This window comes from Tetrao urogallus (assembly GCF_951394365.1).
Source record: "Tetrao urogallus genome assembly, chromosome: 5".
Lineage (NCBI taxonomy): Eukaryota > Metazoa > Chordata > Aves > Galliformes > Phasianidae > Tetrao > Tetrao urogallus.
Window position 1 is genome coordinate 46,143,162 of NC_136818.1, and position 15,091 is coordinate 46,158,252.

The window sequence follows — 15,091 nt, forward strand, 5'->3', positions numbered from 1 at the left end:
CGTAATGGAAGTGTGACACGCAAGCTAGGAAAGTCCCGTTCATAAATCCTGGTTCTTTTCCCCATTCCACCTTTTCTGAGGTATTTTCATCCAGTCAACCTTCTTCAGCCTCCACTGCTTCGAAAGTTATGGTCCTTCCTGCCCTCAGATATTTTCCTTCATGTATTTGAATTCTTGCACTGCCTGCCCATGGTGCTTCTATAACCTATCTGCCCTGTACTTTCAAGCCTTGACTTCGATTTACAGCTCTGTTTTTCCAAGCTGCCTGCTGAAACCTTTAGATGATTAACTCTTTGTAAACCATTACTCAATTCTAAAGTGCCTTTGTGTGAGCACTGCTGCCCTCTGATCCCTGGACACTTGGCCAGCCCTTGGACTGCTTGATGTGCTGTCAGGTCGTGGCAAAGCCCAGCACTTGCTGCTGCCTGACCATAGTTGTTTTGGGGACGCTGTGTTTCAAACTGTTTGCAAACACGCTCTGTATTTGCTACATTTTAATTCAGACAATTGTGGTGCAAAGCAAAAGCTAGCAGAGGGAAACTGCAGGAAATGGGACTGGAATGTAAAGAATGTAGGATAGAAAGACAAAATTATGCTTTAGACAGTCTTTGCTAAACTGCAGATAGGAATGGACAGAAAAATAGATTCATTTCAGTGTTGTTTGGATTTTGTGATAAGGAGGATTTTGTGTGTTACGGAAAGAAACAACCAGAGAAATTGCTTGTTCTAGTGTGAGCTGAAGGAGAAGAGGAGCGAGCTGGCAGGTTAGTGTGTGCTTGAGACCATTCTAGTGACCGAGCTGCCTTGAACCCTCTGTGACCAAAGCCCTGGGACAGCGTGGGGCCAGCAGCTGCTGGGGAGGAGGGGAGGTCCTGGCGCTGGCCCTGGGGTTTGTCCCAGCGTACACTTCTTCAGACTTGGACTTCTTTCTCATTTTTACGGGTCTGACTCACTGTTGTTCCAGAGGATGCTGGACAGACATCACAGCAGTTGGGGTTTGCTTGCCTCTTGCCGTTCCAATGTACATACACCAAGAACTTCTGCAGCTGAAATGGAGCAGGCATAAATGTCAGCGATCAGCATATGTCAATAGGACAGCTTACTGTGAAGCTTTCTAATGAAAAAAAGCCCTATTTAAAAGATAAGCTGTGGCTGCAAAACATAAATTTGGCACTGAAACTTCAAGTGCAGACTCTAAAGCACTGCAGCTTTTAATCAGATGCACTGTGGAAATAACAATAACGGCCAAGCAGCAAGTGTGCTAGGCAGCCCTGCTGTGCAGGTACGAGGTCAGTGAGGTGCGCCTCGCTCCTGGAGCTGCCGGCTGCTGAGCTCCCTTGGAAAATCTGCTCTTGTTCAAGCCAGATGCTTCCTGAAACTGCAGTCCCCACTGCTCCATACCACCTGTGCGTGCAGAGCAGCCAGCTTGGCTTTGCGCTGCCCATCCCCATTGTCCAGGAACAATCCCAGCCCCGCGGAGCTGCTGGAGGCCACAGCAGCTGCAGCGCTGCCCAGCGTCCCCACAGTGGGTGGCATTGTTCTGCTGCCGCCACCATGCAGAGGGCTGAGGCGGGCAGCAAGGACGGCAGTGGGGGGGGAGTGCGGCCTAGTAATGGAGTGGCGAAGGATTGCGCCCCACGGTGAAAGCTTGGTGAGATGCTGCGCTCAAAATCATGGAGTGAGCACAGACCTTTGAGGAGCTCCGCGTGGACTGCAGTTCAGATTTTTGGGAAGATCTTCACGAGCAGCTGGGCCCAGTGTGCAGCGCAGCACCCTGTGTTGCATAACCTCTGCTGGAGTGAGGTGGGGGCACAGGTAGGGCACGGCACAGCCTGCTTCCTGCCGCTCCTCGCTTGCAGCGTGGTGCTGCTGGGCCCCGCCAGGGCCCGCACACCCACTGGCAACAGGAAGGCTGGGGGCCTGCAGCCACACGCCTGGAGCAGCAGGAGGGTGTGCTGGGATGGGGTGCAAGCAGGAAATGTGGCTGCTGCTGCCATGGCACGACTCGGCTGAACAGCCAGGGCCGCTGTGCTTCCCCTTCTGTGTGCAAGTCCACCAGTTAAGAAAAACAAAAACTTTGCTGTGCGGTGGGACTGAGGGGCTGCAGTCAGCCCTCAGGAAGGGTCAGGGCAGGAGACTGTGGTATGTGTTACATAGCTGGCAGGGGGACGAGATCAGCGGCCGGGCTGCCGTGAGCCCTGTTCCCGCGTATGCCAATGCACAGGGAAGAGGAGGGAAGTGAGAGACGTCCTCCCGGCCCTGCTGCTCCGCGGTGCACAAGCTCTGCGCGGGGAGCTGCGCCTGCCGTAGGCAGGGTGGCATCGGAGGTACGGAGCATCGCTCTGGCGGGGAGGGCTCCGTGCGCGCCCGCTCTGTGCCCGCCGCCCCGCTCCGTGCCCCGCCGCTCGCTGGCCGGCGGCGCTGCCGCCACGTGGCGCCCGGGGTCGGGCCGGGCGAGCGCCGCTCCGCGCTGCCCGCCGGGCGGGGCGGGCTCTGCCGCCGAGTGGGACCCTGCGGGGCGGAGCCGGACCGTCCCGTCCCGGCGCGGAGCGGCGGTGCCGACCTCGCTCCTCCCGGCCCCGGCCCCGGCCCCGGCCCCGAGGCGGGCGCTGCCCATGGGGAGCGGGGCCCGTCGGCGGTCCGGCAGCACGAGACCCCGGCGCTCGGCCCCGGCCCGCGGGGCGTGCCTGGCCCCGCCATGCCCGCCTGGGCCATCCTGCCCGTCATGCTACCCGCCTTCACGATCACCGGCATGTGGATCGTGTGAGTACCCCGCGGCTGCTCCCGCCGCACCCCCGCAGCGCCCGTCCGCGGCTCCGGTTCGGGGGCTGCAGAGTCCCGCCCGCCCCGGCGCCCGCCCGGCGCCGGGGTGCTCAGGGCGGGAGAGCACACGGGTTTCGTCGCTCGTGCGGGGCACGGGCTGTCACCGCTGCCGGCCCGCCTGCTCCTACTCGGCCCGGGCTGGCGGCCGTCACCCCGGCTGCCCCGATCTCCGGGGCCAGTAGTGCGGTGCCGCTGGCACCGGACGAGGGCTTTCCCCAGGTGAGGGCTGCCCCGCGCAGTGTCCCGCTGCTCGCTCCCCTGTTACGTGGCACCCAGGGCTCCGCGGGGCTCCTCTCACCCGTGCCTTCCCTTAACCCGACCCATCTGTCCCAGCGGCTGCAGCGGTGTGAGCTGCGCGGGGCTGCCGGTGGGCTGGGCCGACCTGTGCCCGAGGTGGCACACGGTGACGAGCAAGGTGCTAGACACGGGCAGTGCCGGTGGGGCTCCCCCTGCTCACGCCTCCCCTCGCGCTGCCGCAAGGCTGCCTGCTGTGGCGAGCCCACCTCGTCCCCCACCTGCCTGCTGCTGCTGCTTTGTGCTGTACCTGCGTTTATCCAACGCCGTGGTGAGGAGCTGAGCGAGGCTGATCTGCACGTGGGGCCCTACCGGCACCGGGCCGCTTCTCCAGACTGCCCCGAGCCCGTGGCAGCGGGAGTGCGGGCGGCGGGGAGGGGACGGGCCACCAGAGCAGCCATGGGAGCAGCCTTGGCTGCGCAGGACCCCAGCAGAAGGCAGGGTCGGGGCGCTGACAGGGCCCGGCCCAGCGGGGAGCTCTGGCACATAGCTGGGCTCAGCCGCTTACAGGGACACGGTTCCTACTCGGGGAAGGCAGTGTGCAGTGCCCTGCAGGCAGCCCCGGAGCAGTGCCCAGGTTCATAGCCGTGACTCCGCTCTCATTTTCCGCAGGTATGCCATGGCACTCTCCAACAACCACATCTGCCCTGTGCACAACTGGTAAGGTCGGGGCGGCAGGGCCCCAGTAACACGAGGGGACCAGAGGTCCCCTTCAGACATCACCTGCTTTACCCCTGGGGGTTGAGTGTGGAACCACACGGGGATGCACCGCTTGCAAGGTTGAGCACCACGCTGCTGAGCCTTGAGGGCAGCCAAGCAGGGCTGCAGCCAGCCCCCACTGCACGGTGGCCTGGCTTTGCTGCCCTGTGTGTGGGGACAAAACACTGAGCATGGAAAAAGCGTAAAATGAGCGGCCGGGGAGTTGCAGAGGGCCGTGTGTCTCCATGGGGAGGCTGAGCCCTGCTTGCTGGAGGTCAACCTGTGGTGCCGGCGGGGCTGCAGAGTGCACCCGGCTGTGCCTGGGCTGGGGATGTGCACTGGAAAGGGACCTGTCAGCTTGCTGTGCCACCCCAAATCTACCCAGAAAACCTGAGTTAATTCTCACTAGAGAGCTTGAAGGAGGGAAAAAAAAACAACTGCAAAAACTGCCATTTCCTGTCTGATGGCTTATTCTGTCTTGGGAAGAATGTGTTTGTCTCTGTGGCATAAACAGACGTTAATGATGAATAATGCTTCCGAACTTCAGGCTGCTTGCCTTAAAAAAAAAATGAAAAGCTCCCAAACCAAACAGCACCACAAGGGCAGGCCTTGAGGCTCCACGCCTCACTCGGGCTTGCGGTTGGAAAACAAAGCCACCAGTAAATGAGGAGACAGAAAACACACAGCGGGACCGGCCCAGCCCTTCCCAAACCTCCATCCTGTTTAACCGTGTGCTGGCTGAGCTGCTTTGGCTGCAGGCGGGTGCCGTGGGCTCTGTGGCTGTGTGGTGGAGGCACCGGGGCGACCCCGGTGGGGCTCCTCTCGTGGGACCTTTGGTTCCCCAGCCCATCCATTGGTCTCTGCAGGAACTACAACCAGTCGTGCGGCCTGGACAGCCCCGGCTCCTGCTGCACTCTGGATCACATCCCACTGGTCAGGTGAGGGCAGCAGGGGCCTGGAGAGGGCTGGGCGGGGGCTCGGGGTCATCCTTGAGCAGGTCCCAGGAGGACCTTGCAGCCTGGTGACGCTGCTGAGGGCTGCCCTGTCTTGTCCCCGCAGCAAGTGTGGCACCCTGCCTCCTGAGAGCTGCTTCTTCAGCCTCATCTGCAGCCTGGGCTCCTTCATGGGTGAGTGTGGCACCAGGCTGGGAGTGGGCTCTGTGTGGTGCCAATCTGTGGGGTGCCCACTGTGGTGGGGAAGGGGGCAGTCGGGCATCGGGGCCTGCTAGCATCAGGGTCTGCATTGGTGCAGACAGATGCTGTCTCCATCCCACAGTGATCCTGGTGGGGCTGCTTAGGTACGCCCATGTCCTGGAGCACGTTGGGCCATCGCTTCTCAATACCCTGGGGCTGGCTGCTGGCTGGATCTGTGCTGCTGGGCTCACAATGGTGGGCAACTTCCAGGTAAGGCTGCGGGGTGGAAAAGGGCCAGGCAGGGCTGAGATGGGGGACAGGGAGCATGGGGGGGGGGGGGGGTGAGCAGGCCTGGCTGTGTCCAGCTGCTGCAGGGGGTTGTGGTGGCGGATGAAATGGGACCTGGGGTCATTCCATTCTGTCTGCTTGCTCCTTTGCTCAGTTCTGGGTCGTGTCCTTCTCTGGGCACTGGGGTTGCTCCTTGCTGTGGCTCTGGGCTGTGCTCCTTATCTCAGGAAGCAAATGCCGAGGCCACAGTCTGCTGCTGTCTGCTGGGCAGGGTCAGGAGGTGGTGCTGCGAGCACACCTCGGTGGTGCCCAGGTCATCCCCAGCTGACACTCTACGTATTCCATGCCCGCAGGTGGATCACGCCAAGGTGCTGCACTACATTGGGGCAGGGGTGGCCTTTCCCACCAGCATGCTGTTCGTCTTCCTGCAGTCCGTCCTCACATACCGTGCGGCCAAGACCCGCGGGCACTACTGGACCGGCCACCTGCGCAGCATCCTCACGGCCATGGCTTTTGTCACCCTCGTCTTCAGTATCCTTCTCCAGGCCCTGTGATCTGGGCAGAGACAGGCTCCAGACTGATGCCGTGTGGTCTGGGGATATGGCAGCCTGGCAGGGCTCCAGCCGTGTGCTGGGAGGAGCCAGGAACCAGCTGTTTTTATTAACAGGTATTTTGAGCCCTTGGCAATGCACAGTCTGAATTAGCTATAGCAGTGCCCTGGCAAAGCTGAGGCTGACACAAGCGGAGCACAGAAGCACTTTGTGCAGGTGCCCAGCATAGGAAAACCACAGCAGCCTGCAGGCAGGGCACAGCCCTTGGTCCACACTGGGGCTTCAGACCACCTGCGGGCAGGGCCCTGTGCAAGGGGCAGTGCTATGTGGCTGTGGCTGTGCAGGGGCTGGGAGTGGGTTGGGGAGCAGCACAAGTCACAGGGGCTGGAGGAGAGGAAGAGCACAGGGACCTTTTGAGGTTTTGGGGTGGTGCGATTGTGCAGAGGGTGCTATCCTCTGTGGGTATCTGGGATATGGCCGTGGTTTCCTTGACCAGCACAACTTTGGGTGGTGTGTTCTTCATCCAGGAGAGCTTCGTGCTGCAGCATGTGGCTGCCCTGTGCGAGTGGGTGTTCATCATTGATGTCCTTGTCTTCTATGGCACCTTCACTTTTGAATTTGGGGCCATCTCCACAGACACCTTTCTGGTGCTGCTGAAGGCAAGCCGGGCCCCCAAGAGCCACAAAGGGGAGGACAGCCTGCCTGGCGCAGAGGGGCTGCCCATGCTTTGAGCTCCGTGCCACGAGCATCTCCCTATCTAGTGCCTCTGGGTGCAGTGTGTGTGTGTGTGTGTGCGTGCGTGTGCACGTGGTGCTCTGTACCTGCCCTCCCACCTGGGGCTGCAGCCCATATCCCTGCCCAAGGGCTGGGCCTGCCTCTTCTCAGCTGCCAGACACAATCAGGGTCCCTCTGCCCAGGCTCTGGCCATTGGCTTCCCTGGGATGTCTCTACATTCCATGCTCCTTATCAGCCAGTATGGGAGGCCTTGCAGGGCTACAGCTTCTTGGGGTCTGGCCAGGGTGTGCAAGTCTTGTGTGGCCCCTGCTGTCCCCGGGGCTCGTGGGAGGGCGCTGAGTGGGTGTGTGTGGACATAGAGCTACGTATATGTATATATATATGTATATATACACATACCATATAGTTTTCCCTGTCCCTTGAGAGGGGTGGTAGCTGCTGCTGTGCGCGTTGATCAGGTCGTGCTTTCCGACCAGCTCACAATCGGCCTAGAACCCACCGGTATGTGTAGTTCAAAGAGGATTTTTATATATAATATATTAAAAAAAAAAAAACAACAAAACACAAACAGTTACTAAGCGTGCACGAGCCGTAACAAAACAAACTGCAGCCGCGCAGGCCCCCATCGGCCGGCTGCCCCCCGCCCCGCCCCGTGTCCCCGTGTCCCTGCGAGCGGGGCGGGCCTGGAAGCCCGGGGAGGCGGGGCCGGGCCGGGACTTTCCCGGGGCAGCGACGGCCGCGCGGGGCCGGCGGTGAGCGGCGGTTCGGAGGTGAGCGGCGGGGCGGCTGCGTTGTGCTCGGGGTCGAGGGTGGGGGGGGTGCTGCCGGTTCCCGCAGGGCTCCGCTGCTCCCGTGCCGTACCGTACCGTACCGTACCGTACCGCGGGGAGCGGGGTTGAGGCTGGGGGTTCGGAGCTGGCATCCGTCCCTGCGGTCGACCCTGCCCGGGGGAAGGTCGTGTGTTTCCTTGTTGAGCTCGGTGGGTGCAGCTGCGCGGCGAAGGGCCCTGCAGGGCTGCCCTAAAGCTGCCCTGAGGCCGATGCTGTAGTGGTGATGTGGGTGATGCGGGGACCGGGATGGAGACAGGGAACGAGAGGGGCTTCTGGGGGCTGCGCGGGCACACGGCAACAGGAGAGATGTAGCTGATCGGAGCGTGGCCAGAGTTTGCCCAAACGAAGTCAGCTGTGATGGGAGGACTGCCCTCAGTGGATCCGTGCTAGAAGTGGGCAGTGGGCTGGGAGTCTAGTGGCCATCGATGCCCATAGCCGCGACAGAACAGAGCCTGGAGTTGTGCAGAAAGCACGAGGTTGGGAATTTAAGGCTGTGATTCACGGCTTTGGCAGGCTCCTGGGGTGCAAAATGGCAGAGGAGCAGCCCGGGGGGGGCTGCAGCACGATGCCTGTATGCCAGCGTGGGTTGGAGTGCTCCTGCTGCATCCTGTGCTCCTGGAGCAGCTCCCTGGGGCTGCTGCACATCCTGTTGGCAGACAGACTGACGGACATGGAGCTATCCTCCTGCCTGCAGGGAACCAGCTCAGCAGCTGTTACAGGAGGGAAGAGAACAGCACCTGCATTGATGGGTCACGTTCAGGAGGCTGTGGGCACGAGAGCATGGCTGCACTAGAGGCAGTAGCAGGCCCTAGCACCTGAGCTGTGAGAAGGCCTGAAGATACAGGGCAGGAGGGAAGTGCGCTCCCCTGGGGCCGTGCAGGGAGGGATTGGGGCCTCCTTGCTGGTATAGGGCTGCTGCTTGGTGAGGAAGACAGCCCCTGGCCTGAGAGCGGGGCTGAGTCGTGTGGCTTCCAGGAACAAGGAAACAAAGCTGTCCCTGGCCCTGCTTATAAGACAGGTGTTCCAGCTTCCCCTGATACATGGACACAGGGAAGGGAAACCTCTGGAGCAAGGTGTGGGCTGGCCAGAGGGCAGATGCTACCCTGTGATGTGCCCTTGTTATGCTGTGTGCTGCAACAAGGGCAGTGCTGAGGAAGCTGTGAAAACCCCTCAGGAAGGAATAGAGAAAGGGGAGCTGCTGCTTGTGAAGGACACAGTGGGCCCTTCCCAAGGGCTCATTGGGCAGAGTGAGGGGCTGTCCCGCTATAGCTGTGGTGCAGAGATATTCTTCCCTTCCTATGACATCCATGCCAACAGCTCTGGGGGCTGGGGGTGCAGGGACTGGATCCCAAGCAGGTGCAGTGCTCCCCACCAGTGCAGGGCCAAGAACGTGCTGTGCTCTTGGGCTCTGGGAACAGCCCGAGGAAGGTCCTCCGGCCCCACACCTAGGCTCAGACACTGCCTTGGCTGCACCTGCGGGCGGGGGCACAGGGCAGCCCCTAGGGGCCCAAGGAGCTGGAGAATCTCCTGGAAGAAGTGCTTTTCAGCTTCCGAAGAACATGAGTCACGCACGAGCTGAACAATCCCCATCCTTCCCCTGTCTCCCACACACCCAAAATCCCCCAAGCGGGACCTGCAGCGGCCACTGATTCAGAAAATCATGGTATGAGGGCACGGCAGACTCTGATATATATATTTTTTTCCTTCCTTGCTCAGCGAAGAGAAGGGATGTGGAGGAAGCGAGCTCACCCTGCGCTGCCCTGACCTTGCCCTCTACCCGAGCTCCGTGGCGATTCCCTGCGGCAAACCCTGACGCGGCGATGCTGGGGCTGGACGGGCTGCTGCGGCCGGCCGCCTCCGGCACGGTGAGCCGAGGATGCGGGCGCTGGGAGAGCGGGAAGGAGGGACGGGAACGCGGGCGGCAGACGCTGCCCGCGGCCCCTCGAAGGGGAGGACGGAGGGCCGCCCTTACGCGGAACCGGCGCGGCGGCGGGACGGCCGCTCCTTGCCCTGCCCGGGACGCGCCGCGGGGCTGCGCCGTGAGCCGCGGGCGGAGCGTCCCCCCGGGTGCGGGGCCGTGCACCGGAGGTGCCGCCGGGATTTCCAGTCCTCCCGGGGCTGCCCCCGCGGGGCCCCGCCGCTGACTGATTGCGATCCTCCCGCTCCGGGCCCAAAACTCCCCGGGTGTTTCGGGAGGGATGGAAGCGGCTCGCCCCGCGTCCGAACCCCCGCGCCGCCCCCGCCCCGCGCCGCCCTCCCGCCGCTGGTTGCCGCGGGGCCGTGCCGAGCCGGCGGGGTGGGGCGGGGCGGTGACGCGCGGGGCCGTCATTTCCCGGCTCCGCGGGGTTTCTAGGGACTTTCCGGAGCGGCGTGCCTTCCTGCCGCCGCCGGCCCCGCTCAGCGCCCGCTCTTCCCGCAGGCCGGCGGCCGGCCCCGCAGCGACATGGACGAGCACTTCCAGCCCGTGAGTGCGGCCGGGGGTCTCGCGGGGTGCTGTCTGTCTGCTTGGGTGTATGCGTGTCGTCTGGTTGCCTGTCGGTCTGCCCGTCTGTCCCTCTGCTCGGGTGGGGGTCAGCGGCAGACCCCGGGGACGAGGTGGGCTTTCTGTGCCTGCTGCCCCTCATCCCTGAGAGGTGGGGAGGTACGTGGGGGTCTGCTCCTGGCCTGGGGGCTCAGCCCTGCAGCTCATGCTGCTCTCCCCTCCCAGTGCCTGGATGGGATTGACTACGACGACTTCAGCTTTGGCTCCCACATGGTGGAGCAGAAGGAGCCCCTGATGGAGACAGGTAAGGGCTGCGTCCCCTTGGGTGGCTCGCAGCGGCCCCATGTTCCCCTGTCCCCAATGTGGGCTGGCTGGGAGCCCAGCCCTGCGCTCCAGAGTGGGGCTGTGCCGCCTGACCCCGCTGCACCCTGTCTGCTGGGCTTCACCGGCACCTCTCCTCTTTGCCCTCCAGCAGTCGGCCCCTACCTGGTGATCATTGAGCAGCCAAAGCAGGTGAGGATGGCACACGGGCGAGAGCAGGCGGAGCTGTCACTGCCGCAGGGCACATTCTCAGTGCTGCCGTCAGGCTGAGCTCCACTTTGCTTTCTGCAGCGGGGCTTTCGATTTCGGTATGGCTGCGAAGGCCCTTCGCATGGGGGGCTGCCAGGAGCCTCCAGCGAGAAGGGACACAAGACTTATCCTACTGTCAAGGTGAGTGCTGTGCTGCCGTGGCCCTGGGAGTGCACATGGGTTGGGATGATGCTCGGAGGAGGGAGTACGTGAGCCAAGGATCTAAGGAGCCCCAGGTCCGACTTTGTGCCTCAGCTCCCTCCTCCCCGCAGATCTGCAACTATGAAGGGATAGCGCGCATCGAGGTGGACCTGGTGACACACAGCGACCCTCCGCGTGTGCATGCGCACAGCCTGGTGGGCAAGCAGTGCACCGAGGCCGGCAACTGCGTCGCCGTCGTGGGGCCCAAAGACATGACGGCACAGTGCGTGTGGGGCGTTTTCTGAGATCTGCGGGAGTGGGGCGGGAGCTGTGTGCGCTCTCTTGCTGCGCAGAGTTCCCTGTAGGTCCCATAAATGCAACCCCTGTGCTGGCCCAACCGGCTTCCATTTACATCCCCTCCAGCCCTGCAAGTCCCCACTGTGGCTGTTGGGGTCCTCTCTTCTGGGCTCCTCTCTCGCCGTGGCTGTGCACCACTGCCCCCCGTGCCATGCCACTGTCTGCTGCTGCTTGGCTCTGTGCTAACTGTGGGCTCTCCTGGGCAGGTTCAGCAACCTGGGAGTGCTCCATGTCACCAAGAAGAACATGATGGAGATCATGAAGGAGAAGCTGAAGAAGCAGAAGACGCGCAACACAAACGGGTTGCTGACAGGTGAGGGCGGTGTGGGTTGGGGTGGTGGGGCCATACAGCGTGGGGCAGCTGCTGGGCACAGAGTGTCTGACGGTACCTCCCCTGCAGAAGCTGAGCTGCGTGAGATCGAGCTGGAGGCCAAGGAGCTGAAGAAGGTGATGGACCTGAGTATCGTGCGGCTGCGCTTCACCGCTTACCTCCGTGACAGCAGTGGAAACTTCACTCTAGCACTGCAGCCAGTCATCTCTGACCCCATCCATGACAGCAGTGAGCATGGGGCTGCTGTGGCGGGGACATGGGGGGAGGGCCGCCCTGCATGGGGTTACGGTGCTCTGGGTGTGCTGCTCCCAGCTGGGTGTTAACCGAGCATGTGAGTGGCTCCGTTTTGGCCTCCCTGGGCTCCTAGTGCTCTGCGGGGCTCCTGACACTTCCTGGCCCCACAGAGTCCCCTGGTGCTTCCAATCTCAAGATCTCGCGGATGGACAAGACTGCAGGCTCGGTGCGGGGTGGGGACGAGGTCTACCTGCTGTGCGACAAGGTGCAGAAAGGTAAAAGGCTGCAGCTCTCCACACGGGCTGCAGCCAAGCAGACGTGAGCCCCGTGGCTGTGTCCCTGCAGCCAGGCAGCAGGGCAGGCGGTGCCCAGAGTCCCTTTCCTCCCCAGATGACATCGAGGTGCGGTTCTACGAGGACGACGAGAACGGCTGGCAGGCCTTTGGGGACTTCTCCCCCACGGACGTACACAAGCAGGTGCAGGGGGATGGCGCGAGTGGGTGCCTGTGGGGTGGGCAGGCCCATGTCAGGTTGCAGGCCAGAGCAGGGCCCAGCGCTGTCCTCCTGTCCGCAGTACGCCATCGTCTTCCGCACGCCCCCCTACCACAAGCCCAAAATTGACCGTCCTGTCACCGTGTTCCTGCAACTGAAGCGGAAGCGCGGGGGGGATGTCAGCGACTCCAAGCAGTTCACCTATTACCCTGTGGTGGAGGGTGAGTGCTGCGGGACGGGGCTCCCGGCCCTGTGGCTGGGCTGCTCCCCTGCCCCTCACCCCCCTCCCCGTCTCTCCCTGCAGATAAAGAGGAGGTGGAGCGGAAGCGCAAGAAGGTGCTGCCTCAGTTTCCTCAGCACTTCGGCGGGGGCTCACACATGGGGGGTGCCGGCGGTGCTGGGGGCTTTGGGGCAGGAGGAGGTGAGTGGGAACGTCCTGCACCCTGTGCTGCCAGCCTGGCCTGACCTGGCCCTGACCTGGCCTTTGCTCCACAGGTGGTAACCTCAGCTTCCCTTATTCATCCGGACTGGGATACAACAACCTCTACTCCTCCAGCCCGCACCCTGTAGGGGGAGGGTACCAGGGTGGTGTGCAGATGAAGGCCCCCAACGAGAGTGGGGATGGAGGTGACAGAGAGGTGCCTACAGAAAGCAACTACTGCAGGGAGCTGCAGCGGCATGGTATGAGGGTTCGGGCTGGAGGCTGTACCCAGGGGGGCCAGCGGGGGTGTGGGACCCAGAGCCCTCTGGGGCTGATGTCCTGCCTTGCCCTGCAGCCCACCTGTGCCACCTGTGGCTGCTGGCACGCCGCAACGCCCATGCCCTGCTGGACTACTCAGTTACTGCCGACCCCCGCATGCTGCTGGCTGTGCAGAGACACCTGGTAGCCTCACAAGATGAGAATGGGGACACGTGAGTGCTTGGAGCAGGGAGCAACCAGGGGGGAGACCTGTGGCCGTGGAGCTGATGTGAGGGCTGTCCTCTTCTGCAGGCCCTTGCATCTCGCCATCATCCATGAGCAGACGGCTGTGATCAAGCAGCTAATTGAGGTGGTGGTCAGCATCCCTAGCCAGCAGATCATTAACATCACCAACAATCTGCAGCAGGTATGCGTTCCTGGTCAGCACTGTCACATTGTCACAGAGAAGGGCTGGGGTGGGAGGGAGCCTTGCTCCTGTGTCCAGACCTGGGGCTGCAGCTGCCCCATCCCGATGCCATGCATGAGGAGTCAGGGCTGTGCTGGGACAGGCTTGTTGCTGTGATGATGCCTCTGTCCCACAGACACCGCTGCACCTGGCAGTCATCACCAAGCAGCCGCAGGTGGTGCAGCTCCTGCTGCAAGCCCACGCCAACCCCACCCTGCTGGACCGCTACGGCAACTCCCTGCTGCACCTGGCACTGCAGACAGGTGATGAGGAGATGCTGCGGACGCTGCTGGCCCACCTGGGCTCTGCCACCCCCTACCTGCTGTGCTTGCCCAACTTCCACGGTGAGCGGAGTGGGGAGGGAAGGGGCCACGCTGGAGAAGGGCCCCGGTGCCACAGCAGGGTGCTGAGCTGGTGCCACTGCCACAGGTCTCCTGCCCGTACACCTGGCTGTGAAGGCGAAGAGCCCAGCCTGCTTGGACCTGCTGGTCAGGAAGGGCGCGGATGTGAACGGCGTGGAGAGGCAGGGCGGCAGGACCCCACTGCACCTGGCTGTGGAGATGGAGAACCTCAACATGGCCACGCACCTGGTGAAGAAGGTAGGTAGGAGCTGGTTCCACTCCACGGGATGGGGGCGGAGGTGGAGGCAGGGCCCCCTCTTCATGGCCTCACACTTTTTTCTGCAGCTGGGAGCAAATGTCAACAGCCGGACCTTTGCTGGTAACACCCCCCTGCACCTGGCTGCCGGCCTGGGCTCCCCAACCCTCACCAAACTGCTGCTCAAAGCAGGTAAGCTGCAGCCATGCCCTGCTGCTGAGTGCCTCGAGCAACCCCTGCCCTCGGGGCTCAGCCCAGACCTTCTGACAGGGGCAGATGTGCAGCGTGAGAACGACGAGCCCATCAGCCCCTCCTCGTCAGAGGCCAGCAGCGACACGGATGGCGACCCCGAGGAGCAGGAGCAGGCAATGGAGCTGGGGGAGCCAGCCCCAAGCCCCCATCCCACCCCTGAGGAGGAGCAGGGGGAGACAGGGCCTCGGCAGCGCCGCTGCCACACAGCTCTGGACCTGACCCGGAGCCAGAAGGTGTGTGGAGATGCACAGGTGGGGGCCGTGGGGTGGGGTCTCCAGGAGGTGTGGGGGCAAAGCCAAGCCAGGAGCTCTGCCAGGGCTGGCACCAGCCTGGTGCCCCTCCATGTTGCAGGCCCTGTGGGGTGCTGGGGAGTGTTGACTGGCGCTTGGGGCAGTGCTCACATCCCTTCATGTGCGCTGCAGGTGCGGGACATCTTGCTGCAGGCCTCCCAGCTATGCCCTGATACTGAGCTGCCCACCGCCCCCCGGCCAGGTGAGCAGCCTGCTGCATGCACAGCAGGGCTGGCAACTCTCTGCCCCCACAGCAACAGGGACAGATGGTGTGTGACAGGGGTACATGTCCCCACAGGGAATGTGCTGTCTCTGGATGGTGATGCGCTTCAGGGGCTGGAGCAGCTGCTGAACCAGGACAGCAGCGGGTCAGACTGGATGGAGCTGGCCAAGAGGCTGGGGCTCTGCAGCCTGGTGGAGACCTACAAGGACACCCCTTCACCCAGCGTCAGCCTGCTGCGCAGCTATGAGGTCGGTGCCAGGCCCTGTCCCTGTGCTGTCCCCTCTATGTGTCCTCTGCTCACCGTGTTCTCCCTGCAGCTGGCCGGGGGCAGCCTTGGGGGGCTGCTGGAGGCGCTGGACTCCATGGGGCTGCACGGGGCTGTCAGAATGCTGCGCAAACCTGAGCCGCTGGAGAAGCTGCAGAGCACAGGTGTGGGACTGGGGGATGGGAGGGCCTCACTGCCCTCAGCCCTTCCAGCTGATGGCCCTGGGTTTGCCTTGCAGAGGTCAAGGAAGACAGTGCCTATGGGAGCGAGTCGGTGGAGGAGGAGCAGGTGGCCGCCCTGAAGCCGAGGCCAGTGCCAGAGGGCGAACTGCCCCACAGTCAGCAGCAGCAGGTGCACTGA

General features: G+C 62.8%; 2 protein-coding genes across 2 annotated transcripts; both read left to right on the top strand.

The window, feature by feature from the left end:
- Positions 1-2,698: 2,698 nt before the first annotated feature.
- TMEM150A (transmembrane protein 150A) lies at positions 2,699-6,519 on the top strand (the record flags this gene model as incomplete). Its single annotated transcript, XM_079535772.1, has 7 exons — positions 2,699-2,763; positions 3,730-3,777; positions 4,683-4,754; positions 4,876-4,943; positions 5,092-5,219; positions 5,591-5,768; positions 6,296-6,519. The coding sequence occupies 7 exons, from the start codon at positions 2,699-2,701 to the stop codon at positions 6,517-6,519; spliced, it is 783 nt and encodes a 260-aa protein (XP_079391898.1).
- Positions 6,520-9,173: 2,654 nt separating this feature from the next.
- On the top strand, positions 9,174-15,091 carry NFKB2 (nuclear factor kappa B subunit 2; the record flags this gene model as incomplete). Its single annotated transcript, XM_079535898.1, has 23 exons — positions 9,174-9,218; positions 9,707-9,817; positions 10,061-10,139; positions 10,308-10,348; positions 10,448-10,546; positions 10,678-10,829; positions 11,110-11,216; positions 11,304-11,462; positions 11,639-11,743; positions 11,859-11,944; positions 12,042-12,180; positions 12,264-12,380; positions 12,455-12,640; positions 12,736-12,871; positions 12,951-13,065; positions 13,241-13,448; positions 13,534-13,703; positions 13,791-13,893; positions 13,972-14,186; positions 14,376-14,445; positions 14,542-14,714; positions 14,784-14,895; positions 14,970-15,091. 23 exons carry the CDS (start codon positions 9,174-9,176, stop codon positions 15,089-15,091), a joined length of 2,850 nt encoding a protein of 949 aa, XP_079392024.1.